Source organism: Pangasianodon hypophthalmus, chromosome 3, assembly GCF_027358585.1.
Source record: "Pangasianodon hypophthalmus isolate fPanHyp1 chromosome 3, fPanHyp1.pri, whole genome shotgun sequence".
Lineage (NCBI taxonomy): Eukaryota > Metazoa > Chordata > Actinopteri > Siluriformes > Pangasiidae > Pangasianodon > Pangasianodon hypophthalmus.
Window position 1 is genome coordinate 16,663,548 of NC_069712.1, and position 27,390 is coordinate 16,690,937.

The window sequence follows — 27,390 nt, forward strand, 5'->3', positions numbered from 1 at the left end:
GTGAAAAATGTTAAGCATGAGGTAGTTCAAGTTCTACTGAAGCTGATCCTGCTCTGTCCCCTGTTAATGTAAAACATGGTAACAGCTTTTGTGCAAATTCCAATTTATTTCCAGGTTAAACTATAGCAGTTAAGAATTTCCGATGGGTCATTTAGAGTTATCATCACAGTCATAAGAGCACTTAAAATTATAAATGATGTAACCCCAAAACCTGTTTCAAGGGTTTTCTTTTTAGAAAGCAAAACTGACAAAACTTATGCTCTCACTAACATTCATAACAATTCATTCTTGGCAACAACTTATTTTTCAGCCTCACACATTAAAGAAGAAATAAAAAAAAAAATCTTTAGGAAAGAAGTCCCACATAGCACACACACAGCTCAAACTTTCAGCAATTAATGTAAAACACTCCTGTAATGCAGTACAGAAGCAGCTAATGCAACTGACATACTTAATACACTACACATTTATTTTTACAGCACCAGTCATTACAAACCTTTCCATCATTTCCAAAAATATAAATAAAAATACCTTTAAAGAATGAAATATTTTTTACATTTCACAAAAATAATCAGCTGATATCGTGAACTATAAATAGATTTTGCATACAAAAATGAGAATACTTTCCTTGATTCGCAATGACTTACTCCACATTCAATGCAGGACAGCATTTCAAGTATAAGAGAACTACCTTTAATACTGTTTAAACTGGATTAAATATCCAATAACTGTAAAATGTGAATTACAGTTCAAATCCGGTTGTACCAAAATTGGGAATAATGATTTTGAAAGCCATTATCAGATGACTGACATACAATATCTCAGAGTCCCTTTTTGCCACAATCAACCAGAAAAATAAATAAATAAATTAAAAAAAAATGCAAAAGAAAAGCCAAACTAAGGATCCATGCAGACTTATTAAATAACCTTTATACTGTATATATGAAGTAGTTCGGATGCCATAAATGAGTCCTTGCTCTAACAAAAATGTACAAATAAAACAAACAAATTCTGGGTCAGAGCTGTAGAAACCACCAGCTAGATGAAACCATCTCAAAACAATGGAAATTAAATAGCTATAATATACTGATAGCAATTTATGCACTATTTAATATTTTACATCCACTATCTAAATGATCAAAATACTATAAGGAAGCTTGTAGACCCAGATATATCCACTCACACATAAAACCCACACACATATAAAGTAAAATAAAATAAATAAAAATATATATTTACAATTTAGTCTTTACATTCTACACCAATATGTTCTTACAAAGGAAGGATTAAGTGAGCGTGTTAAAAGTACTCACATTCAGTAGTTAGGGGCTGCTGGAGCTTCTTGATGGGAGAATAAAATGACGATGGAATATTGCAGTATTTAGAGAGGAAGCAAATAACGCCAGCCTACACACTTATAACGGCATGTGTATTTACACTGCCTTTACGTTGCAAACCTTCTTTATCCAATAAAAATATAGATAAAAGAAAAGGACGAGCATTAAGAAAAGCAAACCTGTCTGGCCTAAATCTGATACCATGCGACACAAAGCGATGCTCCAGGGGAAGGTGATAGTCATCTGCAGCAGCTCAGTGCGCCGGCTGTGGCCTCCAGACTGCTGTCTGTGTCTGACGCCATGGTGGGCTCTGTAGACATGGAGGACACATCGTTGATGGAGGAGGAGGAGGAAGCTTGAGGCGAGCCATTGACTACTGCTCCACCTGTGCTATGAGAAACATGCACATCAGTCAGACATCATTACACACAGCCTCTGTACTATTAATACTGTATGATACTGTAATACTGTATGACTACTGTATTGCTAAGTTTAATGAGGGCATATTATATTTATAAATTAGATTTTTTTTTTTTTCAGACCAACTAGATGTTTTTTTTAACTCAGTGATTCAAATACTGATACCAAAATGAGTAACCTACTTAGTATTAATCAATTACGGGCATCTCAGAATGTTTCAGCTCCGTTTATGTTTCCCCAGCTTATTCTTTATCTTTATAACATTCACTAGTTACATTAGTCCAGTGTAATCCAGTAGGGTTACAGTGCAGAAGACATCTTTACAGCTGTAACCCTCACTGACAATGACTAATCGTGAAGAACAATGATACTTAAGGGTATCATTGTTAGGAAAGGGCTGGAATTTCACTCACATAGTGCTGTGTAGACATTTTTCTCACCTAGCCAGTGTTTGGTGCAATGTTAATGCTGCTATGTGCTGTTAGCAATGACCTCCTCGTGCTGTCTTTTATATTTAAGATGTATTATCAGGTTACTTGTATTGTAGGAAGATGCTGTAGTTCCTACAGTTGATATTTTCACAGAACAATGTTTGCAGTCTGGTTTTCTTTGAATGCCATCATTAATTGTAAAATTGCTGTAAGATTGCGAATTTGTACACAAAGATTACGTCACCCAGCAACACACGGTATTGCATGTTAGTATCAGAGCAATTTTTTTAATAAGTAAATGAGCATGGTATCAGACTGATACCAGTATCAGTATTGATGCACCCTTAATATAAATGTGTGAATGAGTAAATATTTAGCATTAACATAATAATGCTTTTCCTGACTCAACAGACTCAACTTTTTAGGAGAAATCAGTTTAACTAACCTAGAGGAGGGGGCTGGCCACGGATCACGCTGTTCTTCATCCTGTCCTCCCAGTCCAGCACTTCCTTATAAATCAACTCTGATGCAAAAAGATATAGATATAGATAGAGGGAAATAGTCAGGCATACAGACACGTCATGGAAGCGGGCAAGGTGCAAGCTGCCAAAGAATACAATCCCGCGTGTGACAAAATATCTGTCTTTCTAAATTAAGTAACATGCATAAGCCATTTAAACATGCCTGAGGGAGTCATTAACACATTCAAGTGACTTCATCAGACAGGCTTCTAGCTGAGCGCAAATGATATTCATACTGAACTTCTGGTACTTTCCCCTGCATCGAATTTCATAGAACTTTAAGTGCGAAAAAGGAATAGAGGCTGATGCCACCTTTCCACTCCTCCACTGTGTGCTCCCTTTCATCCAACTGCTTGTCAGTGATCACTGGAGGGGGCTGAAAAAAAAAAGACAGCAAAAGTACATATTTTGGTTACAGCATTCATTCATTTCTTCATTCATCTTCAGTAACTGTGTTATCCTGGTCAGGGTCGCAGTGGATCCAGAGCCTATACTGGAAACACTGGAAACAAATAGAGAGTAGTTCCCCCAGATGGAATGCTAGGCCATGGCAGGACACCATGCACACACACGTTCACACCTGGAGCAATTTATCGTAGCCAATTTGCCTACCTGCATGTTTTTGGACAGTGGGAGGAAACCAGAAAACCCGGAGGAAACCTGTGCAAACACAGGGAGAACATGCGCAACCTCCACACAGAGAGTAACCCAAACTGAGGACAGAAGCCAGAACCCTGGAGCTGTGAGGCATCAATGTTACCCACTGTGCCACCGATTGGATAAAATAAATAAACAGAATATTTGAAAATTGTGAAAAGGTGAAAATAATTAACTAATTTTTGATATTTACCTCAGTATATTCTCTTTATTCAAAAATTAGAAGTATATATTCGATTTCTATTACTTACCTGCTAACACATGCTGAATAACCTTAACATCATATTTTTATCCCTAATAAATTTTGCCATTTTACTGACTGTAACATGCACAAATTGAAAACAAGTTGAGGAAATATGAGGATATGTATGACTACACAAAACCACTTGCAAATGAATAAGTAAAGTCTAGAATGGAATTAACAAAAAAAAAAAAACATTAACTCTTATAATAGTACTCTCCAGTGGAGAGCAATGACTTAATACTCTGCGTGTGTGTGTGTGTGTGCATATATGTGTGTACGTGCAAATATGTGTGTGTGCATATATGGGTGTGCGTGTATACTCACAGCCTCAACCTCAGCTGGATCATACCACACGTTAATGTAAGGGTGCTGTAGAGCTTCATCTACCGAGATGCGCTTGGAAGCATCTATAACTAGCATTTTGGAAAGCAGGTCTCGAGCCTGGCTGGCTAAAACACAGAGATAAACATTCAGTCAGTGCCTTCCTGTTTCACATGCACAGTGCCCATCACATGCCTTTAGATTCAATCAGACATTTACAATGCTAAACTTAAAAGAGCTGAAATACCTAATTTTGCATTCCGAAACATAGAAAAACAGTGTGCTCAATGTTACTCTGGATTCTTCATGGTAATGAAGTGCTTCACTATTAGGACAAAAACCTGTCCCAAATGAAAACTCATGACATGGACCTCTATTAAACCACATTTTACCTTTGAGTTTGTTGTGATCTGAATCGGCAGGGAAAAGAACATCAGGGAAAAGCTTCTCAAAGCTGTATCCGGCATAGCGAGGCCGGTTCTCCACATATGTCCTTACGGACTGATTGAGTTTCATCAGGAACTCTTGGGATGGGGTCCCAAGCTGCTCAATGACTTTGTTCCACTGATCAATATCTTGATATCACATGATTAAAAAAAAAAAACACTGCAGTGTGCGCAGGAAAGAAATGGAGGGTCGAAAGGGGACCAACAAGGTGAGGACATACATGAAGAAATGACAGGGAATGAAGCTCACAAACATTCCTGCCTACACTGTCTTTAAATGAAATCAAATCTAATACTAGAACAAAGCTATCATAAATTAAGAATCAATCTTTTTTTGTTTGTAATAATCTTAGATATTTTAGACTTTCTATGGTCTCTGTGTGAATATATTGTGTAAAACACAGAAAAAACACACAATGAATGATGGGTAAGGATACGATCAGTGCCTGGAAACAACACACTACCTCTGACCATTTCAGCCATGATACACCCAACAGACCAGACATCAACTGAAAAAATGAAATGAAAATTAAATTAGCATGCAACACATAACTAAAAACAGACAGACCTAAGACAGGAAATGAGGGAAGGAATAATGCAAGGGTGAAAATAAAGAAGATACATGTGCTGCCAAAACAGTGAACAAAATAACACAGATAAAATTTTAACACCCACAATCAGCTTCCATCAAATGTTAAAAAGCCTCACAAATCAGCAACTCATAGATAATATTGTCCTCAACTCATTCATAAAACCACATTTAATTTATCTACATGGAGCAGTACAGCATATTTAGGATAGTGGCAGAATTAAATTGCACTATCTGTGTAATAAATACAATACGTTTTTTTCTTGGTGAGACTTCTATCTAATAACACAGTGATCTTGACAGTCAAACATGTGAGCCATGAGAAACCAGTCTTGAATTCATCAACACCTCATCAACACCCTTTACACTAGTCACTCTGACCCCAAATGGAAACTCTCAGATGGAAAAGAGCAACATACCAAACATATTGAATTATGGTATCAGGGTCATCAATATAGTATTTGCTCCACCAGCTGTACTGTTCCAAAAGTACACAGAATACATAAATGTTAGTTTTACACTCAGACTAGTTAAGTATGACCAGTTTTCAGTTGAGTATTAGCTGAAAACACTGAAATACGTCTATATCTGTTTATATATATATATATATATATATATATATATTATATATATATACACACACACACACACACACACACCACACATATATGTTTCCTGTAAAAATACTCCTTTAAAAACTGTAAAGCATGCAAGGATACAGTCCCTTCCTGGGAAAAGGATTTTGTGACGAACCATTTCTGCCAAAATACAGCCCACAGACCAAATGTCCACTAATTGTTTGTAGCAGAAAGAAAAAGAGAAGGTGGTTAAAAAGCAAATCTGTGGTAGTAGTAGCAGTAGTAGCTGTTAGTTATGTGGTTTCATTCATAGCACATTTGCCTTTCTAGAATTATAAAAGCTGATATAAAAATCTTATATGAAAAAATTTTATATGAATGTTAAAGAACATGAGTTCATGTTGAGACAGGCAAGGTGAGAATGATGTGTGCAGCTAAGCATTTGCAATAAATGCCAGTCAGGCATTCAAAAGCTTGTCGGCAGTACTCACCATTGGCTTGATATCCCATTCCCAGGATGACTTCAGGGGCTCTGTAGTAGCGGGTCACCACATATGGTGTCATCAGCAAACCAGTGGCCGCTGTCCGGGCCAAGCCAAAGTCCAGGATCTTTAGGGTACAGTCTGATTTGACTACTATGTTACTAGGTTTCAGGTCCTGCAGTGTTAAAGAAAAACATATTGGAACTTACAGGATTGCAAGACAAAGCTTATCTACTGTATACAAAGTAAAGTGCACACATCAAATGTTAATCTACATATTGGTTACACATTGTCGAGGATCTATCTTGGATGGTTGATTCTTCCTGGCTGGCTGATTCTGATTGTACAGATTGATAGAGTTGTGTTATTGTTTCCCCATTTTCTCCAAACCTTAGTAATTGCCAATTCCCACCAACTAGCTAGTTCTCACCTCTCACACTACCAACCAGGGAACATGAGGGATAACACATGCTCTGAGACATCTTTGAGACACATGAAATCAGTCACCATATCTTTTCAATCTGCTGCTCATGCTACACCAAAGGGCAGCTGAACATACTCAGAGGAAAGTCCTCTACTGCATCCTACCCACACAGAGAGCAGGGGGATTTATGCTCTCTTAGACATCTGAGCTCCTCGGATTTTCATGCACAAAAGTCTCTAGAGTTTACAAAGAATGGTGCCAAAAAAAAAAAAAAATTGCATGACCTTGTTGATGAGAGAGGTCAGAAGAGAATGGCCAGGCCAGTTTGAACTGACAGAAACGCTCCGGTAAGGCCAGTAACCACGCTTTACAACTGTGGTGAGCAGAAAAGCACCTAAGAAGGCACAACAGGCCAAACCTTGAGGTGGATGGGCTACAAGAGCAGGAGACCACATCAGATCCCACTCCTATTAGCCAAAAACAGGAATCTGAGGCTACAGTGGGCACAGGTATACCAAAACTAGCACACTATCCATGATGGGACATGCCAGTGGGACATGTCTGACACAGCTACACTGGGTGAACATTAAGTTGGACATTAAGTTGATGTAAAATCTGTTTACGCACTGCACTTCTGCCACATGACTGGCTGATTGAATAATTGCTTGAACAAGCAGGTGTGCAGGTGTTCCTATTAAGGGATGTGTATATTTTTATATGATTTCAGTAATAACGCACTGTGAACAGCAGATATTTAATTTCTTATTTGCTTAAAAATTATTAGGATTGCTTTGGGCTGTGGATGGGATCATGCTTCAGGAGGCGTATCATGCTGTTTCCCTTGAAATAGATTAGAAATTAATTTTGGGTTGCTGGTACAGAACTGTGTTTAAATAATGGATGGACGCTGTTTATAATAATTTTGTCTGTTAACTACCTGACTAAAATGCAAGTGTTTGTCTGTGGGCTTAATTACTGTACCTAATTTCTAATTAGGCACAAATATGCTTGAAATTCCCTGCTGATGACTCAATTGCATCAGTGAGCAGTTTATAAATTATGGAAGTTTTATTAAAACAGAAAACGAATGACCTTGCTATGACATGATTTACCATTAAACATTTCCTATTACATATTCCTATTAGATAAATACACTTAATTATGCTCAGAAACAATCGATCGGTGCTCCCTGATCGTGTGTGATAGATGAGAAGTGTTCACTCAGGACGGATCACTTCTCTCCTTGATTCCTCTCAGCACATTCCTGCCTCGCCAGCGCAATGCAGTCAGCGGCAGCAGCAGCAGCAAGCAGGACGAGCTCGAGCTTTTTGTCTTATGCTCGGAGGATGCTGCCCCTCCCCCGCCCTCACCTTAACTGATTATTAAGCTTTTTGCCACCAGTGCAACGCTGGCTCCGTATGACTGTGTTTCCTTTTAAGCAATAGAGCACAGACCCTGTGGATGATCCCTGCCGCGTGGAGGTGTTTAATTCCACACAGCATCTGGTACAGCAGATAGGACAGCCGCTCGTGGTCAAGCTCCATCTGAATGACTTGGCAAAGGTTCGCATCCATCAGCTCCATTACAAGGTAACTGTCGTTGGGTTGGTAGGAGAGAGAGGGAGTGGCAAAAGAGGGTGGAATGGGGGAAGGGGGTGCAAGAGACAAGAGAGAGAGGAGGAGGAAAAGGAGGAGTGTGTGTGTGCATGTGAGCGTGTGTGTCGAGAGAGAGAGAGAGAGAGAGAGAGAGAGAGAATATTTGGGGTCGATTAGGCAGTGGTCCAGTTTTCTCTCACCTTCAGTGTGCTAAACAAGGATAAGCTGTTTGAGGATCTACACAATAGCTAGTCATTTATGAACAATGTTAGCATCCTGCAGTATACTCACACATCTTGAAATTCTTCTAATGTTTTTTGTGGTGTAAAAACATTTAAGAGGCCGATAATCTGGAAATGTAAAGATAATCATACTTCAACATCAACTACATAATATACAAAACAATAGTATTGTAACAACACAGCATAATTTGCAACAAAGCATTTATATTGATTGATTTCCTGAAACTCACTTACATTTTTATGGTTGACACACTTCATTAGCACCAGCTCTCTGTATGCTCGCTTGGCATGTGTCTGATTCTGAAAAGGCCGGCTAAGTTTCTTAATAGCTACATTTCTTTCAAGATGTTGGTCATATGCTGAACTACAAGGGAATAAAAGGACACACAGGGCAAATATAAACACATGGTCAATGATCCGTGCTGTTCTGCTATGCAATTACTAATGGATATTCAGGAGTAAGAACATACCAGACTATTCCCTGTGCTCCTGAGCCGATCGGTCTCAGGTTCTGATAACGCTTCAGAACTGTGAATGTTGAATCCCCCACATCTATACTGTAGAATTCCTTCTCCCTTTTGTTTTTATTCATGATGACGTCCTGGCAAATTGATGTCTGAGCATTCATACAACACACACGTCTATGGACCTATACCACAAACAATGAAATATTATGTATTATGTATCATAGAAAAAGGCAGCATTAAACTTTGTGTGTTACAGATGCAGTTGTGTTGAATGATCGCCTCAGTACAGACGCACAGTGTTGGAGCTGAAGCGCATAGCATCCCGTTTTTAAAGAAAATAATATTTGGCAAGAACCAAAAGAATGAAATGTCCGTTCAGCAGAGAATAGTCATGAGTTGCTTTAAGCTTTTTGTCAATACAAAGCGTTCTAAAAGCACAAACAGATTAAACTGTAAAATAACAAATATACTTTTATACTATACTAAAAATTCAGACATTACATTACCAGAAAGACAACAGCTGCCTATAATGGCCTTAAAATCAAAGCATTAAAACAAACAAACAAAAACAGAGCAGCAAATGAGGCAGAAATAAACGATCATATTCAATTATATATATGCTAGACAATTAATATAAATTCAGCTTTCTAGGTGTATGAAAACAGAACATTTCACTAGTGAATTGTACGCATAATCTGTGCTATCCCTGACTAATCAAACTAACATACTATTTTCAGACTCTATGGGTTAAGAGATATGCACATGATACCTAATACATTTCTTAACAGATGTCAACCTTCACCAACCAACCCAAAGAAAGCTAGCTTTTTAGAAGAGGCAGGAAAATGACAGTTAGACAGAAAGAACATTATGCGGTAATTTAATAACTTGTGATTGAGCAAACTAGTCTTAAACACACACACACACACACACACACAAATCAACTACATACAGCTACTACAGCACTGACATCACTCTTTATACACAAACACACATACAAACACTAAAAAGCACAAAAAACTAAGCCTTATTAGGACTTGAACAAATTATTAGTCCTTGATGATTGAATATGAACAGGATTAGCCTCGATCCAGCAGGTGCAAACACCATGTTCAATAGTAAAACCGGTTTAAGGAGCGGATCGATAAATCGACCTGTCCCTTGCTTGTTGGAGATTTTGTGGGTCCTGAGGTGCAGAGCTACAACCTGGATTAGACTCTCCCACTCCATTCACGCCTGTCAGGATTTAGTCTGAAAGGAAAGCAGTCTTTTTTTGCATTTTGCTTGCATGTTCTGAACATGCATAGACACAATTATGCCAAATTACGCCTTATTATTATTATTATTATTATAATAACCGTGGCATTACTCTGAGCTGAGCAGTAAGATGCTGGAAGGGCAGCTGGCTGAATGGCACCTCTAGCAGACTGGCAGCTAGCCTAGCTAGCCTGAAAACAAACCACTGTATTCACCGAAAGCCGTCTGGAGAATAAATCTGGTTGTGTATGTAGCATATTGGGTTTAATATGCGCATTGTATTTCCATGCTCCAGAAGTGGAAGGTTGCTGCGTTATTGACTGGTGAGAAGCCGAAATCAGCTGTGTGCTGTATGCAACACCCTCCCCCACAGCTAAACAATACCGCCTTAAACCGTTCAAAACGCTCGCTTACCTGCCGGGAATTCTACTCCAGTTACTGCCTTCTATATTAATATCCACGGATCATGTAAAGCCGGGCAAACGAAGGTATTAACGCTAACAGCTAACGAGTATTTGGTTGCTCGGCTGAATAAACCATAACCTGACCGCACACACACCGCTTCCTAGCTCTGACAGGCCTTGCATGCAGCGCACGCGACATTGCGCTCTACGTCACCGAGTCTCCGCGTTTCCGTGGCATCACGCGCCCCTGCCTCACAGCCAAGCAGGCCTGTCTATCATATACAGCGGCTTAGCAAAGTCATCAGACCCCTTCAGGGGTTTTTTTCCACATTATATTTTGTTAGATACTTAATTTAAAATGGATTAAATGTAGTTTTTTACTCTTTTGGCCATACATTTTAAATTTATTACTAAATTATAAACTAAAATCTCTCATTTAGCTAAGTATTCAGACTCTTGTCTAAGGCACTCCAAATTGAGCTTAGGTGCAAATCTTATTTAATCTGATTATCTCAAGATGTCTCTATTACATGACTTAAGTCCATCTGTACAAAATTCAGATGATTCATGATTTAGAAATCATACACACATCATATAATGTCCCACAATTCACAGTGCATGTCAGACCAAAAACCAAGAGCGAACTCTCTGCAGGCCTCCACAATCAACCCTGTGTTGAGACATAGACCTGGGCAAGGGTATCAAACCATTACTAAAACTTTGAATGTTCCCAGGAGCATAGCGAGCTCCATCATTGTGAAATGGAAGAAGTTTGGAATCACCTAGAACTGGCCGACCGGCCGACCAAACTTCGTAACCTGGCCTTGGTCAGCGAGGTGACTGAGAACCCAATGGCCACTATAAAAGAGCTTCGGAAGTCCTCTGAAGATATAGGAGAGGCTGTCAGAATGACAACCATCTCAGAAATACTCCATCAATCAGGCCTTTATGGCAGGGGTGGATTTAGTCATTTGGGGGCCCTAGGCGAAATAAAAGATTGGGGCCCTATTCAGTGCTTTAACATCGATATTTATACTTTCAGTATGCGTTATTTAGCAGTAATAATTAAAAATATTTTATTTTTATGGGGCCCTTGGCTTCTTGCCTACCTTTGCCTAGTGCTAAGTCCGCCCCTGCTTTATGGTAGAGTGTCTAGACGGAAGCTGTTTCTGAGTAAAAGGCATATGGCAGGCAGTTAAATGACTGAGAGCATGAGGGAAAAGATTCTCTGACCTGAAGAGACAAAAAAGTTACTTTTTGGGCTGAACTCAAAGCACTACATCTGACAAAACTAGGTACTACTCAACAGCTGGCTAATACCATCCCTACGGTGAAGCATTACACTACAGGGGTGCTCATAAGCAGCAGGTACAGAGAGACTGGTCAGAATTGGGGGAAGGATGAATGCAGCCAAATACAGAGAGGTCCTTTAAGAAAACCTCTTTCAGAGAGCAAAGGTCTTTCAGACTGAAGCAAAGGTTCACATCAACAACAATGACCCAAAGCATACAGCAAAGACAATGCTGAAGTGGCTTCAGGACAAGTGTCTGAATGTCCTTGATTGGCCCAGCCAAACTGTGGAGAGACCTGAAGATGGCAGTTCACAGATGCTCACTATCCAATCCAATTTTTTATTTTTAATAAATTTGCAAAAAACAAGAAGTTTAAAAGCTAAATTAATAATAATAATAATAATAATAATAATAATAATAATAATAATAATAATAAATGTGTGTGAATGTGTGTGTGGGTGTGGTGATGCCCTGCCATGGACTGGGGTCCCCTTCGGGATGAATTCTCCTCCCAGGTACTGCCAGGATAGGCTCCATATTCACCATGACCCTGACTAGGATAAAGCAGTTAGATGTACAGTCCACTTTAATAGGAACACCTACTCCTTTATGCACTTATCCAATCAGCCAATCATGTAGCAGCAGCGCAATAAATCATGCAGATACATGTCAAGAGCTTCAGTTAATGTTCACATCAAACATCAGAATGGGGAAAAAGTGTGATCTCTGTGATGTTAAACATGGCATGATTGTTTGTGCCAGATGGGCTGGTTTCAGTATTTCAGAAACTGCTGGGATTTTCACATAATTTTGCAAAAAACAAAAACATTGAGTGAGCGATAGTTCTGTGAGTGGAAACGCCTTGTTGATAAGAGAGTTCAGAGGAAAATGGCCAAAATTAGTTCAAGCTGCCAGGAGGAAGGATATAGTAACTCATATAATCACTCTTTACAACCGTGGTGAGCAAAGCATTGAACCTTGAGGTGAACAACAGTAGACCACTTCAGGTTCCACTTCTGTCAGTCAAGAACAAGAATCCTAGGTTATCATGGACACACTCTCATGAAAATGGACAGTCGAAGCTAAGAAAAAAAAAATCATATTTGAGTTACTATATCATATTCAGAAAGAGATTTCTGAACTGGTATAATTGTAATTTTTCAATCAATATGTTAACATTCAACATTTTAATTCCTACTTCACCTACAGTAACCTACACTAAATATATTGTTGGTATTCTCCAATTAAAAAAACATTGCATTCAACTGCACTATGTCCAAGGATTACCTCCCCTCCTCTCTCCATACAATGAGAGATATCCTAAATGATAATGTTACATATTACTCTCACAGTCACCATGTTGTCAGTGAAACAGAAAACAGAAGGCTGTAGTCAGAGATCCTCAGACTCGCTTTAATCCAATTGAGTTCTTATGGCAGCAGTCTAACTATAGTGGCAGTAAATACAGTGCCAAAACTGTGTAGAGTCACAGTCATTCTACACACCACAGGATACAGACATAGATACGCCTATAATCAGCATACAAATGTTTGTAAATTGTAGTATTTTACAGGTGCGATGAGGGCAAAGTATAGAAAGTTTAGTAGTCCTACACCTGTAAACTGTGTGTTCTTGGTAACAGAAGGTAAACGAAGCGTGCTGGAGCAAGTGGATTAGAGACTGTAGTCCTGTTTCATAAACATCAACAAGGGAACTTTAACAGACATGGAATTAAACAAGGTAAAATGATTTCAAATGCATTACTTAAACATTAAATAAGCCAGCCATTTGGACAATTAAGTAGCCTACAGTAAACAAACAAAAGAGCATTTTAGTTGTCTTATGCACCTAAAATAAGTATGCAATATTCAGTAGTGAATTTTGCACTGCACTTGTGTTAACAGCTTTACTTATAGCTTATAGCTGAAACAATGAAGTAATTCTTAGTGATTGCTGTTCATTTCTGAGGAATCATGTTTATTGATCTATTACATTTGTTAGGAAAGCAATGGTGTTGGTCTTATTGCTTTGGATTATATAAAACGTCAATAACCAGTAGATGGATATGTTTTGGAATGTATGTCGTATTGAAGTGTTTTAGCACTTAACGGTTGTCAACATGTCGCACTTTGTAATTCTGTAATTATCTACATTGTAATTATGCATCACAGAGATTTTTCTTTAGTCCTTGAAAAAAAAGGTAAGATAGTCACAATTCAGCTGGCAAGGCTGTACTTCTGCATGTTAGCTCAGAAATGAAGAGACAAAGCTTAACAAAGCAAACCACACTCTTATTTTTAAAAAAATGATTATAAACCATGGTTTTAAGTTATAAAGGCTAAACGTTTGGAGCTTTAGTTAGAAGAACATAATTAAGCAGCAGCAACTTTTTTATTATTCAAATCCATTATCATTGATTTGCCTGAGAGTTCATGGTCCTTCAATCTTAAAAAAAAAATACAGTGTAAGGGGAATCTATTGGTAAAAACAATGTGGTTATGTTCTGCCAAGGTTTTAAAGCCTTGATTAATGAAGCAGATTGTGTTGATAATAATTATTCATTTCCCTGAAAGCAGTTTATGTAAGTTTATATTGTAAGTTGGACAATATGTTTATCTAGTTTAAAAAGTATTTAGCATACCTACTCTTCATATATACTATATATGTACTGTTTGGGATTCAAGGAAGAGTGAATGACATTATAAGTATGAAAAGAGAAGACAACACTAAGTAAATTGGAAGTCACCAAGCTTCTTAAGGGATGCAGAGAAATACTGTGTGGGAAAATGCCAGGTTACTAAATCTAGTGAGCAAGCTTGGAGTAAACAGGTATTACTGAAATAATCTTTCCGTCTTCTTTGAAAAAGGCACCATCATTAATCCACATACACCTTCTTCTTTCTCTTATCTCCACCTGCCTCCATTTAGTGAGCTAGATTCTCTGTGCTCGAGAGTGTGTCCTGTGAGTGTACAGGATGAGCAGCACATTTGTGACCCTAGCTGAAGTGTTGGAGGCTAGAGGAGGGCCACTGGAGGAGGATGAGGTCTGGGCCCTCCTGCTTACCTCTGCTGAATCACTGCTGGATCACTTCAGCATAGGTAAAGCATGCAGGCAAGCAGTAGAAGCCAATCACAAATGTGGTCTATGCTTTGTGTATATTTTGGTATATTTATAAGGTATATTTTGTGTTAAGGTATATTTTGTGTTAACGGCTTTATTTTTCTAGGGCATAGCAACATCTGCAGCATCATAAGTCCGACATCACTGCTCTTGTCTGCAAATGGTACACTAGCATTTAAGAACTGCACAATGACAGATGAGGCATGTGCCTTCACTGCACCAGAGATGCTGCAGGGCCGTGCCATCAGCACCAGAATGGCTATGGAGAAGGTCAGCATTAGTCCTAGCACAGCAGTAATATACATTGCTAAAACAGACCCTTGCCTTAACAATATATATATAATATATATATATATATATATATATATATATATATATATATATATGTGTGTGTGTGTGTGTGTGTGTGTGTGTGTATATTTGTGTGTGTGTGTATATATACATATATATATATATATATATATATATATATATATATATATATATATATATATATATACATTCATGTATGTATGTATACAAAACCACCTGGCTAATATTGTGTAGGTCCCACTTGTGCCACAAAAACAGCTCTGACTCGTCGAGGCATGGACTCCACAAGATTAAGTTGCAAGGTGGGGCCTCTATGGATCGGACTTGTTTGTCCAGCACATCCCACGGATGCTTGATCGGATTGAGATCTGGGGAATTTGGAAGTCAAGTCAACACTTTGTCATATTCCTCAAACCATTCCTGAACAATTTTTGCATTATCCTGCTGAAAGAGGCCACTGCCATTAGGGAATACCGTTGCCAGGTAGGGGTGTACTTGGTCTGCAACAATCTTTAGGTAGGTGGTACGTGTCAAAGTAACATCCACATGAATGGCAGGACCCAAGGTTTCCCAGCAGAACACTGCCCAGAGCATCGCACTGCCACTGCCGGCTTACCTTCTTCCCATACTACATCCTGGTGCCATTTCTTCCCCAGGTAAGCGACGTACATGCACCCGGCTGTCCACATGACGTAAAAGAAAGCATGATACATCAGACCAGGCCACCTTCTTCCATTGCTCCATTGTCCAGTTCTGATGCTCAGTTGTCCATTATAGGAGCCTTCAGCACTGGACAGGGGTCAGCATGGGCACTCTGACCAGTCAGCGGCCACAAAGCCCCGTGTGCAGCAAGCTGCAATACACCGTGTGTTCTGATGCCTTTTTATCATAGACAGCTGTAACTTTTTCAGCAATTTGTGCTACAGTAGCTCTTCTGTTGGATCGGACCAGACGGACTCCCCTTCGCGCCCCACATGCATCAATGAGCCTTGGGCACCCATGACCACTTTTGGTAGGTACTAACCACTGCATACCAGGAACACCCCACAAGACCTGCTGTTTTAAAGATGCTCTGACCCAGTCATCTAGCCATCACAATTTGGCCCTTGTCAAAGTCGCTCAGATCTTTACGCTTGCCAATTTTTACTGCTTCCAACACATAAACTTCGTGAGCTGACTATTCACTTGCTGCCCTTAACGTGATAATCAATGTTATTCACTTCACTTGTCAGTGGTTTTAATGTTATGGATGATATATATATATATATATATATATATATATATATATATATATATATATATATATATATATATATATATATGTTCACACACACACATGTACACACACATCATCTCTATTTATGTATCTGTATTAGTGGAGGACTGATAAGGTGAGACAGGGAACATATATCAGACCTGGAAGAATTAAAGGGAGCATGACAGTGATCCTGCCATCTAGTGCTGGATAGCAGTAATAACAGGACATCATGAAAAAAAATGTGAACTCATTGAAGAAATGGTTCATTCTTCAATCCTAATAAACGCTTCAGTTTGTCCACTTAGAGAACTCTTAAAGGTTCTATGTAGAACATTACAACATAATGCTCCTATCAGAGGGGGTTCTAACCTGTTTAGGAAGCTAAAGCCCCAATAGAAACCATGGCGTTACATATGTAACTATGGTTCTGCAACTGACTGAGCCTAAAAAAAAGCCCCTGTAGCATTATGATTTCCCTTCACTGGAACTATGGAGCCTAGCCCAAACCTATTCAAGCATGACAGTACCCCTGGGCACAAATTGAAGTCCATGAAGACATGGTTTGCCAAGGTTTGTGTGGAAGAACTTGAATGGCCTGCACACACCCCTTACCTCAACCCCACTGAACATTTTTGGGAAGAATTGGAATGCCAACTGCTCACCAAGACTCCTCGCCCAACATCAGTGCCTGACCTCACTAATGCTCTTGGCTGAATGAGCACTAATTCCCATAACCATGCTCCAAAATCTAGTGGAAAACCTTCCCAGAAGATTGAAGGTTATTGTAACAGCAAAGGGGGACTATATTTAGAATGAGATATTCAAGAAGCACATATGAGTGCGATTGCTGAAGTGTCCACATACTTTAAGCAATATAGTGCATCTGAACTTAAATGTGAGAAGGGTACATTCTCACCTGCAAGTGCAGATTTTGAGAGATTTATTGATAAGTTACTGCATCAGCATCTTTGGTAAATATTCTGGGTTTGGCCATATGTTTGAACTCAGCTCCCCAGACATACAAGCAGACTGAGAGTGCTGACTGATAACACATTTAGCTACTATTGACTATTAATTAAATTACTATTTCTAAAGTATGGTGCATTTAACACATTTCCTTTTCTTTTCAGATGATTGTATACTCTCTTGGCATGACTCTCTATTGGTCAGTTGACTATCACATTCCTCAAAACCAAGTGAGTCCAACAACAAAATAATTTAATTAGAATGCTACAGATAGATATTTAGTTTGGTTGAATAACTCACCTTTGGATTGCAAAACTGCACATGTCCTGTTCTGATGTGCAGCCTGTTCAGCTGAGTGATTCTCTGAACTGCCTCCTCTTGAGCATGTGTGAGGATGTGGCCCATCGGCGAGGGAACCTAAGCACCATCCTGGAGGCCTGTGAATCACGCCATAAAGCCTCAATCCTGCCACCACCCAACAAAGTCATCCAGCGGCTGGTGGAAGAGCTCTTCCAAAACTCTGTGTGTCTTAAACATAACAAATCATTCAAGGTTCACAGCAACCTGAATCAGTTTTTTAATAATACTTTTTTTGTTTGTTTCTAGGTTGACCAACCCACTCTCACTGAGAACATAGTGCAGCTAAGAGGCAGAAGTTTGATGGTCAGAGAGAGACTTCATGGTAAGACTACTTGCAATGTATTTAGAAAGCTATAGTTTTGTGGATTTAATTACTTTAATATTTCCAACTGTCAGTACCATACACTTGAATAATGATGAGTATCAAACAAGCCATTCTGGTTGAGTAGTCAGGACTTTAGTATAGATCATGATGTGTCATTTGACTATTTGCTTCAAGCTTTTTGACACTTCATTCATTCATTGATTCCATCATTCAATCCACCTACTGGAATATTTTCTGGGAGGAAACCAGAAACCCAGAGGAAGTACATTTGGACACATGCAAAACTCTGTGCATATTTAATTTATTATTTTACTATTTAAAAAAATACATACTGATACATTTAATAACATTTTTAGTTGCTGTAGCCAAAGTTTTTATGTCTTTGACATCAAACTAATAGTATTAAATAAGTGAGACTTTACAAAACTGTTCAATAAGTTATAATGACTATTAATGACTAATTCATTTTGGGGAATTACTTGGTAATTACTCAATATGTAATCAGTAGTTAGCTTGTAGTTTTTCAGTAGATACAAAACTCAGTAATTGTTGAACTATTTTATTATTACTTAATAAGTAATTACCCAGTATTCATTAGTAATATTATAGTAGTGACTTAGGTGTTGTTATACAGGGTGTCTGAAAAGTCAGGAATCCATGAGAGTAAAAGTACATATACTTAATTTCGTATTTCTTATTTACAACAAATGCTATGTTCACCCATATGCTCTATGCATTTTCTCAGCCTCTATATCATGTTTTTGCAGGCTTTGCTCAATATATTCCTATTGGTTCCTGACTTTTGAGACACCCTGTAGTCCTACCCATTAATTCCTGCTTAGCTCCTGCATAGTTAACTATGAGTTATTGAACAGTATTATACTGCTTCTGTTGCTTTTACTGTACTTCAGTATTTCTGCACAAAAATCTATACTTTTAATCTTTTTAATCATTTTATTTTTTAATAAAGAATGCTGTAATGTTGTCAATGTTGTGTGCAATTGAAAATTGTGTGTAAAATTAAAATGCTATTTAAGTATATTAAGCAGCTCAAGGCTGTATTAAATCTCAAACAAATAATGCTTGAACAGAACTCAAAATGGCATGCACTTTCATACTGTTCATCCAGTAAATATTTATCCACTATATACTGATTTTAATTTCTTCATGGCTAATCATGGATATACAGCTGATATATTCTAACTGTAAAATGTCTCGTAATACAAAACAGTGCTCATGTTATGTTTGCCTTAATACCAGCCAGGGATTCACAATAGGATTAAAGGTTTACAATAAACTGAACAGCTGACTGAAAACTGATAATCAGCCTAAGCTAAGCTGCTTAGAGTTAGACCCTGTTGTGGTGTTCTGCTGTTTGGATATAGGAAAGATCCAGTCTGTGTGAGGTTATTTGTTGCTGCTTGCGTAGTAGCTCTTTGATTAATTATCTATTTCTCTACTGGCTTGACAGGAAAACGGATAGTGTACCCTGGATATGCAGAAGGGAATGCAAGTGCAGCAGAGAGACGCAGACTGTCGCTTGACACGGAGCTAAAACAGGGTGATCAAAGCCTTTTCCTGCTACAGTGTCTCTCTATGATACTAGATTGTATGCATAATAAGTGGAATTTCTTTGTCAATAAGGGTATGAAATGGTTTTATATGAGTTGAGCAATGAGTAAAAACATGCTATATTTTGCTTTTCAAAATTGTCTGGTCAAATATGACAGGTTTCTTTTTTGGCATTCTCACCACATTATTTGCTGTTACCAAATGTTACCAAATATTTTAAGGTATATTATCTCAGTTTTTATGGAATGAAGCACAACAGCACTGCCAATGGTCAAAAAACTAAATACACAGAATGATATGAAGAAGCGAGGCTGATTTCATTGTAGGCCAGAGTGTAAATTCATGCAGCCTATCAGTGACCTTTGTGCCAGGTGAAACACCCCCTAGATTTAATCTTCATTTGGGCTAATATTTTTCATCCCATAATGCTGACACATCAGTAACACACAATCTGCAATAATTGAGAAGGCTCATGTGAAATACAGTCATACGTGTAATGATCCTCCCCCCGAAATTGGCTTTGAAGGAGAAGCTAAAAGTAAACAGAGAACACATTGTCGCGTCCAAGTTAAAAAGGCAATTCCCCAGTATTTGACCGAGCTTTTAACCTATTATACCCCAATACATGATCTCCGCTCCTCCAACTCTGGTCTTTTACCTGTCCCTCAGACTCGTTTGCGTACTATGGGTGATAGGGCCTTCTCTTCTTACGCTCCAAAACTGTGGAACTCCCTTCCATCTGATCTTAGAGAAGGCCAGTCTCTTAGTATATTTAAATCTTCTCTTAAAACTTATTTCTTTAGGATTGCTTTTATCTGATTACTTTGTTTTGTTGTGTTATTAAATTATTGTTATTACTATTATTGCCATTGTTATATATGTTTACATACTCTTACAAAAAGCGCCTTGAGAGGCCTTTTTAAAGGCACTATATAAAATAAAGTTTATTATTATTATTATTATTAAAAAAAGAACAGATGACAGCACTGTAAGTTTAGTGTCTTTTGGTGTGAATGAAAGGGTTACAACTTTTCTGTTTATCATGTTTGGTATTCGGAAGAAGCATTACTTTGCCCTAGTAGAGCATTACAGACATTTAAAAATTCAAAATCATTAACGCAGCTACATATCTAACTCTAAGTAGTGTATGTGTAATAGTTTACCCCACATCATTCTTATTATGCCACTGATGAATCCTTGTCATATACTGCATTGCTCAATCCTAATAGGTTCATTGTCAATTGATTGATAGATATTAGGTTTTAGCCCTCCAATCTAATATCACAACCAGGCATCACTGGGTTATGGTGTATTTTCAAGACAGTATGTTTTTTTGACCAGGAGCTGTACACCAGCAGAAATCCTGGTCCCTCAGAAACAGATGCTTGCAGATGCCTGCCTACCAAAGCATTCAGAGCCGGTAAACAGATCTGACACACAGTTTGAAGTGGCCAGTAGTTGATGTTTGATGTATATTTTTCTCTGATGGGAAGAACTTCTGATTTGATGTCCCAGAATTCCACATGGAGCTCATCATAGTGGAGGTGAAAGCAGTTGGCTGTCTAGGAATTCATACCATAGCACACCCTGCAAATCTGAACCTAGACTTTCCAACCCTTCTATTACTCTCAGCGAGTCTACAATCAGCCTCAGCCAAAGGAAGACAAAAGTACATTTTTCTGTTTTTGTTTGCTTGTTTTTTTTTTTTTTTTTTTTATATATAGACATATCTCTTTATTGTATTGTGATAATATGTTTTCTTTGTTTTGGATTTCAGAGTCTAGGACCTGAGTTTGCAAGAATGGCTGATGAGCCTCATATTATTTTAGAGCTGCCTGGATCTATAGTGGTAAACTTTATTTTAATATTGTAGATAATGTTTAGGATTAGTCAGAGCACATTATGTTATACCAGTTAGAGTGAACGCTCCATTTCTCTTTGATACTGTGGCCTGTCATTCAATACAGTCAAAGAAAGGAAGGTCTTCCTTATCCCAGCGGGAAGTTATTGTGATAATGCCAAATGCACAGAGTGTGGTGGTGAGGTGTGATATCAAGTCCAGGGGAAGAGATGTCTTCGACATGGTCGTTGCTCATGCAAACCTTGTGGAGCATTTTTACTTCGGCCTTGCGTTCATGGATGGTAATATAAATTTTGTTACTGTCTGACAGTTATTTTCAAAGTTTTCAGAATTCCATTGCATCAACTGCTTAATAAATGCTTTTATTTGGTTTAATCATTTGGTTATATCTCAACTAGATGATGAATTTTTCTTTTTGAACCATGAGACGAAAATTTCCAAAGTGGCACCAGACTGCTGGAAGAAATTAGCAACTTCTACATTTACCCTGTTTCTCCGTGTTAAATTTTTTGCTGATGATGTCTCCTACATATTGTAAGTGCAATTCTGTGTCTGATACGAGTCTCAATTGCATGGTCAAAGCTTCACTTGGGAGAATTTACTCTAACATTTATGGAAAGAACAATAAGCTCTTGTCGTTTGATTTGGAAGGCACAAACTCACACGTCATCAGTACTATATCCAGCTGAGGAGAGATATTTTGGAGGGCAGAGTGTACTGTAATGAGGACACTGCCATGTTCCTTGCTGCCTTGGCTCTGCAGGCTGAATTTGGAGACTATATACCAGAGGTAAAATACAGTGTAGCACTTTAATTGTTTGTGCATCTAGTGGATTGGAGGGCTCTCAGAATATCAACTTCATTTCCTCCATCCCACATTATTATGCACTGTTTATTTTGATTATGATTTTATCCAGGTTTATGGAAAGAACTACTTCCAGATGGAGCACTACATTCCAAAAAAAGTGATGGAAAAAATGGCCTTGCCCTGTCTGAGGGAGGAGTTGCCAAGGTTACATGCCAGTAATGCAAATATGCTTCGAGAAGATGCAGAGATAGAATTTTTAAAGGTAATGAATTAGTTTCGTTGCATGTTACACAGCAGATCCAACCAGTCATAATAAGAGTTTAGGTAGTTATAGAAATACAGCAGTTTGTGAGACTTTTTTAGGTCAGCATATATTTGGTATTCTGCTCCTGCAATATATTCTTGCACACATCTACAGATTGCACAACAGTTGCCGGAATATGGGGTGCTGTTTCATCGAGTTGCTCGAGAGAAGAAGCTTGCCATTGGAGAACTCATTCTTGGAGTCTGTGCCAAAGGAATTATGGTTTATGAAGTCAAGAACAACTGTCGGATATTAATTCGCAGATTTCAGTGGTCTGAAACTGACAGTATTTCCACAAGTGTGAGTACACCAGCTCTAAAACTCACTTCTAAATTATATTTCATACAGACTAAAGCAACAAAGTTTGGTGGTTACAAATTAGCTGAACAGATGGCAACAGTTAAATATGATTAAAGTCATAAATGATTCAAAATTGGACTATTTACTGTGCAAACGTTTGAGACCGCCCTTTTGATGAACTAACTGGCATTGAAAAAGGCAATTCCATACATTTTTTTTGTATGTCATTGCAGAAAAGATATTTCTGGCAGATTAAGCAAAACACTGCAAAAAACAAACAAACAAAAACACCCAATGTTATAGCAAGTGAAAATATATTGAATATAAGCAAGTTTTGTTTTTTAAAAGAAGGTGTGCACTGACTTTATTTTAGAACACATTACCTGAAGGAGATATTTCCAATGACCTTAGATATATAATAATTAAATGGCCTAAAGACAGAGTTATGAAAAAAGCGCAAACGACTTCAAATAGTTTTAATTAATTAATTAATTAATTAATTAATAAGTTTAAGACAAAAACTCAAATAGTTTTAATTAATTAATTAATTAATAAGTTTAAGACAAAATCTTTGCAAATATTTTGGCAGATATAAAGAGCAAAATTGGGCATCCATCCTGACATCCATACCAGACATGGAAGACCATCAAATTATTATATTAAATTAGCTGAACTTATATTGAGTGATGATAACAAATTATTATTTTTTTTTAAATCAAGTGCTATTTTTGCTTCATATCTGCAAATCCACAGGTGTTTCTATTGATCCACTGGTCTGAAATGAAATGTAGCTGTCAAAAGGATGTGTTAGACAGCAGAGATTTAGAGTAAGATCACAGATCAGTTTAAATTCGAGATTGGAAAGAAACAGAAGATAGTACTAACTGATAGTTAAGCTGGGTAGAGGCTCAGAGGAAAAAGGCATGTGTAATCTGCAGTTTGAGAGTTTGTGTTTGATGCTAATAATTAATAATGTATTAATATATCAATAACAGTTGATCGGGTACATATTTATTCTACAAAGATATATTTATCAAGAAAGCTGCTGGTCATTACAAAAAACAGTCCAGACCACATTATCATTGTATGTCCTTGGCAATACTCAGACTTTGATGAAAATTTCCTTAAAAATATCCTTTATGATTTACTTAAAAAAATGTAACGTGTGCACTCGCACACACACACACACACACAAATACAATGGAAGTCCCCCAAATACACTAATAAATTTGTGAACAATTTGAGATTAGATTTTAATGTGGGGGTTTTATGTAACATCTTTATTGTTTTATTATTTTGGTCCATAGTACATGTTTTCTCTGGAAAACAAATACTTTAACTCAAATAAACCAAATGATGGTTTCTAACTTTTTCACAGAACTATATGTGATAATAAGCCATTAAACACTCAATGAACACTTTATAAGGAACACTATAGTAATACTGGTTAGGGCCTCTCTTTGCTCTCAAAACAGCTTCAATTCTTCATGGCATGCGTTCCACAAGATGTTGGAAACATTGCTTTGAGATTCTGGTCCATGTTGACATAATTGCATCACACAGTTCTTGCAGGTTTTTCGGGTGCAATTTCATTCTGTGAATTTCCCGTTCTACCACATCCAAAGGTGTTCTATTGGATTCAGAACCAGTAACTGGGAAGGTCACTGAAGAACACTGAACTAATTGTCATGTTCATGAAACCAGTTTGAGATGACTTTTGCTTTGTGCATTATCATGCTGGAAGTAGAAGATGGGTAAATAGTGGCCATGAAGGGATGCACATGATGGGCCGAAAGTGTGACAAGAAATCATTCCCCACACCATTACTCCACCTCCACCAGCCTGGACTGTTGACACAATGCGGGTTGGGTCCATGGATTCATGCTGTTGGTGCCAAATTCTGACCCTACCATCTGTGTGCCTCAGCAGAAATCGAGATTCATTAGACCAGGCTACGTTTTTCCAGTCTTCAATTGTCCAGTTTTGGTGAGCCTGTGCCCAGAGAGGCCTCATATTGTTTTCTTGGCTGACAGAAGTGGAACCCAACATGGTCTTCTGCTGTTGTAGCCCATCCACCTCAAGGTTCAATGTGTTGTGCATTCTGAGATGCTTTTCTGCTCACCACAATTTTACAGAGTGGTTGTCTGAGTTACTGTAGTGTTTCTGCCAGCTTGAACCAGACTAGCCATTCTCTGTTGACCTCTCTCATCGACAAGGCATTTCTGCCTGCAGAACTGATACTCCCTGGATGTTATTTCTTTATTGCACCATTCTGAGTAAACTCTAGAGACTGTTATGTGTGAAAATCCCAGGAGATCAGCAGTTATGGAAACACTCAAACCAGCCTGTCTGACCCCAACAATTATGCCACAGTCAAAATCACTGAGATCACATTTTTTCCCCATTCTGATGTTTGATGTGAACATTACCCAAAGCTGCTGGCCTGTATCTGCATGATTTTATGCACTGCACTGCTGCCACGTGATTGGCTGATTAGATAATTGCATGAATGAGTAGGTGTACAGGTGTTCCTAATAAAGTGTTCAGTGATTGTATAATACAGCTAGTGATGTCTAAAGGCTTTTCTTTGTCTCCTGTAGTGGCGGAAGTTCACTGTAGAATGTGGCCCTAGTGGGAAAAAGCATTCCTTCGTAACTGAAAGTTCCAAGATAGCACAATATCTCCTGGACCTCTGTTCTGCTCAGCACAAATTCCACAGTGAGATGACCTCTCGACAGCTCACCTACAGTTCAGCATCAGGTGCTTTCATTAAATATCTCCTGTTACTTCTGCTGTGTCACTGTAACCCACTGTGGTAATAAAACATCTTTACAGAAGAGACTATTATATCATAATTATCTGAGTGCTCTTCCAATGTCCTAGACTGCAGTTTAGATTTTTTTTTTTTTTTTGCTCCAGATGACAACAAAGTGAAACATCCTTTGATATGGCGTGCTCGACAAAACCTGTTGAAGAGGATGTCATGTTCAGACGTTGGGCTCAATAATGTTGGTCTGACCATATCATCTATGAACTCCATAAGCAAGTCATGCGATGACCTTTCAGTCAAGATCCAGCAGTCGAGAGACCTGCGAGAAACACATGACACTGCAGGAATAAGAGGCTTGAGTGAACTGAAGAATCCAAGTCAGAGCTGCAGGTACTGAGAGCACTTCACATGACCACGTGCATTTTTCGAAATCATGGGGACAAAGACATTCACATGTGGCACATCACTGGTTTTGAGCACGATCTAATCATTGTAATTCTTGCTTGCTTTCTGTCAGCTCCGCGGAGGCCTTTAGTTCTCCAATTTACCGAATCATGTCGAACGTCTCCCTGCAAAAGCAAGATTCCGAGCCTTACTCAGTCTCATCCAGAGGTAATCTCATGTACTTAAATCTACTTAAGTCTCATGTACTTAGGTTTTTCATGTTAACTGATTGTAATTACAATTATTCTGTCATTTTTAAACACATTTTTTTGTTTCGACAGTTGACACTCCTGTTAGAACTCCACCAGAAAGAGAAATTATCTGTGTTACATTGAAGAAAGATCCAAAACACGGCTTTGGTAATGGAATTTCATGTAATAGTAGCATGACTGTTATGAATTGAATGGTTTGCCAATGTCTCCTCCTTTCCAATGTGAAAGGCTGCTTAATTTATTACCAGCCAGGCAAACAAATGAAACAAACAAAACGAAATTATGTGATATTTATAATGTATGTCCCTTTTTATGACAGGATTTATAATAGTTGGAGAGGACAATACAGGAAAATTAGATCTTGGAATCTTTATTGCATCCATCATACCTGATGGGCCAGCTGATAGAGATGGCAGAATCAGGCCAGGTAGAGAGTTTTTCCCCTTTTCTATGACAAATGGATGCACACTCTACAGGTTTCATGTGTATTTTTCACAATGTTTGTCATATAGGTGGACGACTGATTTCTCTTAATAAGACCAGTCTGGAAGGAGTAACTTTCAGTGCAGCTGCTGCCATCTTACAGAACAGCCCAGATGAAGTGGAGCTTATAGTGTCTCAACCAAAATGTATATCATTTAATTGTAAATTGTTTAAATGTTTATATGTTTATAGAAGCATAGAAATGTTATCATGGTTTAACACAGAACAATTTATTCCTGTTGTATAATCAGATGAGTTTGGGGACCGTAAAAGTTCTCTGACTGCTGGAAGCTTAGGGCTGATGATGGAGAGAGGCTTTGACTCTCGGATTACCCAGAATGCAGAGCACAGGACAGCCAAAGAGGAAACTGAATCCAACACTGTCACACCCAAAACAGGAAGAAAGCTACATATCCCTGTTGTACGAATTCTAGATACTAAGGTATGAAGTTATTAAGTAAAAACCATTATGTCTATATCTTGCTTTAAGTATTCTGCCACCTTAAACTTTTCCACATTTAGTAGTGTTACAACCTGGAAAAGAAATAGACTTATTTGGGATTATATATCACAAGGCTTCACAAAAT

General features: G+C 38.1%; 2 protein-coding genes across 5 annotated transcripts in view; one reads left to right on the forward strand and one right to left on the reverse strand.

The window, feature by feature from the left end:
- Window positions 1–448: 448 nt before the first annotated feature.
- mapk8a (mitogen-activated protein kinase 8a) lies at window positions 449–10,630 on the reverse strand. Of its 4 annotated transcripts, none has more exons than XM_026939126.3 (12): window positions 10,426–10,628; window positions 8,758–8,936; window positions 8,522–8,651; window positions 8,337–8,395; window positions 7,905–8,043; window positions 6,036–6,201; window positions 4,815–4,886; window positions 4,324–4,506; window positions 3,935–4,059; window positions 3,022–3,085; window positions 2,634–2,711; window positions 449–1,722 (listed from the first exon to the last, which is right to left on the reverse strand). In XM_026939126.3, exons 2-12 carry the CDS (start codon window positions 8,913–8,915, stop codon window positions 1,577–1,579), a joined length of 1,320 nt encoding a protein of 439 aa, XP_026794927.1. In that variant the 5' UTR covers window positions 8,916–8,936; window positions 10,426–10,628; the 3' UTR covers window positions 449–1,576. The 4 variants fall into 4 exon arrangements, with proteins under 4 accessions (XP_026794927.1, XP_026794934.1, XP_026794941.1 ...); XM_026939133.3 differs by lacking the exon at window positions 4,815–4,886 and adding an exon at window positions 5,686–5,757; XM_026939140.3 differs by having other exon boundaries at window positions 1,570–1,727.
- Window positions 10,631–13,189: 2,559 nt separating this feature from the next.
- ptpn20 (protein tyrosine phosphatase non-receptor type 20) overlaps window positions 13,190–27,390 on the forward strand; it is a 35,206-nt gene continuing 21,005 nt past the window's right edge. Inside the window, exons 1-22 of the mRNA XM_034301942.2 lie at window positions 13,190–13,447; window positions 14,636–14,806; window positions 14,935–15,098; window positions 17,529–17,594; window positions 17,707–17,886; window positions 17,971–18,046; window positions 19,521–19,610; window positions 20,963–21,041; window positions 21,137–21,290; window positions 21,399–21,470; window positions 21,589–21,763; window positions 21,881–22,016; window positions 22,134–22,272; window positions 22,400–22,552; window positions 22,709–22,894; window positions 25,495–25,654; window positions 25,814–26,054; window positions 26,182–26,276; window positions 26,390–26,467; window positions 26,640–26,747; window positions 26,833–26,949; window positions 27,055–27,245. Of these exons, the coding sequence (XP_034157833.2) occupies window positions 14,683–14,806; window positions 14,935–15,098; window positions 17,529–17,594; window positions 17,707–17,886; window positions 17,971–18,046; window positions 19,521–19,610; window positions 20,963–21,041; window positions 21,137–21,290; window positions 21,399–21,470; window positions 21,589–21,763; window positions 21,881–22,016; window positions 22,134–22,272; window positions 22,400–22,552; window positions 22,709–22,894; window positions 25,495–25,654; window positions 25,814–26,054; window positions 26,182–26,276; window positions 26,390–26,467; window positions 26,640–26,747; window positions 26,833–26,949; window positions 27,055–27,245 (2,784 nt within the window). The 5' untranslated portion in view covers window positions 13,190–13,447; window positions 14,636–14,682. The remainder of the gene's footprint in view (window positions 13,448–14,635; window positions 14,807–14,934; window positions 15,099–17,528; window positions 17,595–17,706; window positions 17,887–17,970; window positions 18,047–19,520; window positions 19,611–20,962; window positions 21,042–21,136; window positions 21,291–21,398; window positions 21,471–21,588; window positions 21,764–21,880; window positions 22,017–22,133; window positions 22,273–22,399; window positions 22,553–22,708; window positions 22,895–25,494; window positions 25,655–25,813; window positions 26,055–26,181; window positions 26,277–26,389; window positions 26,468–26,639; window positions 26,748–26,832; window positions 26,950–27,054; window positions 27,246–27,390) is intronic.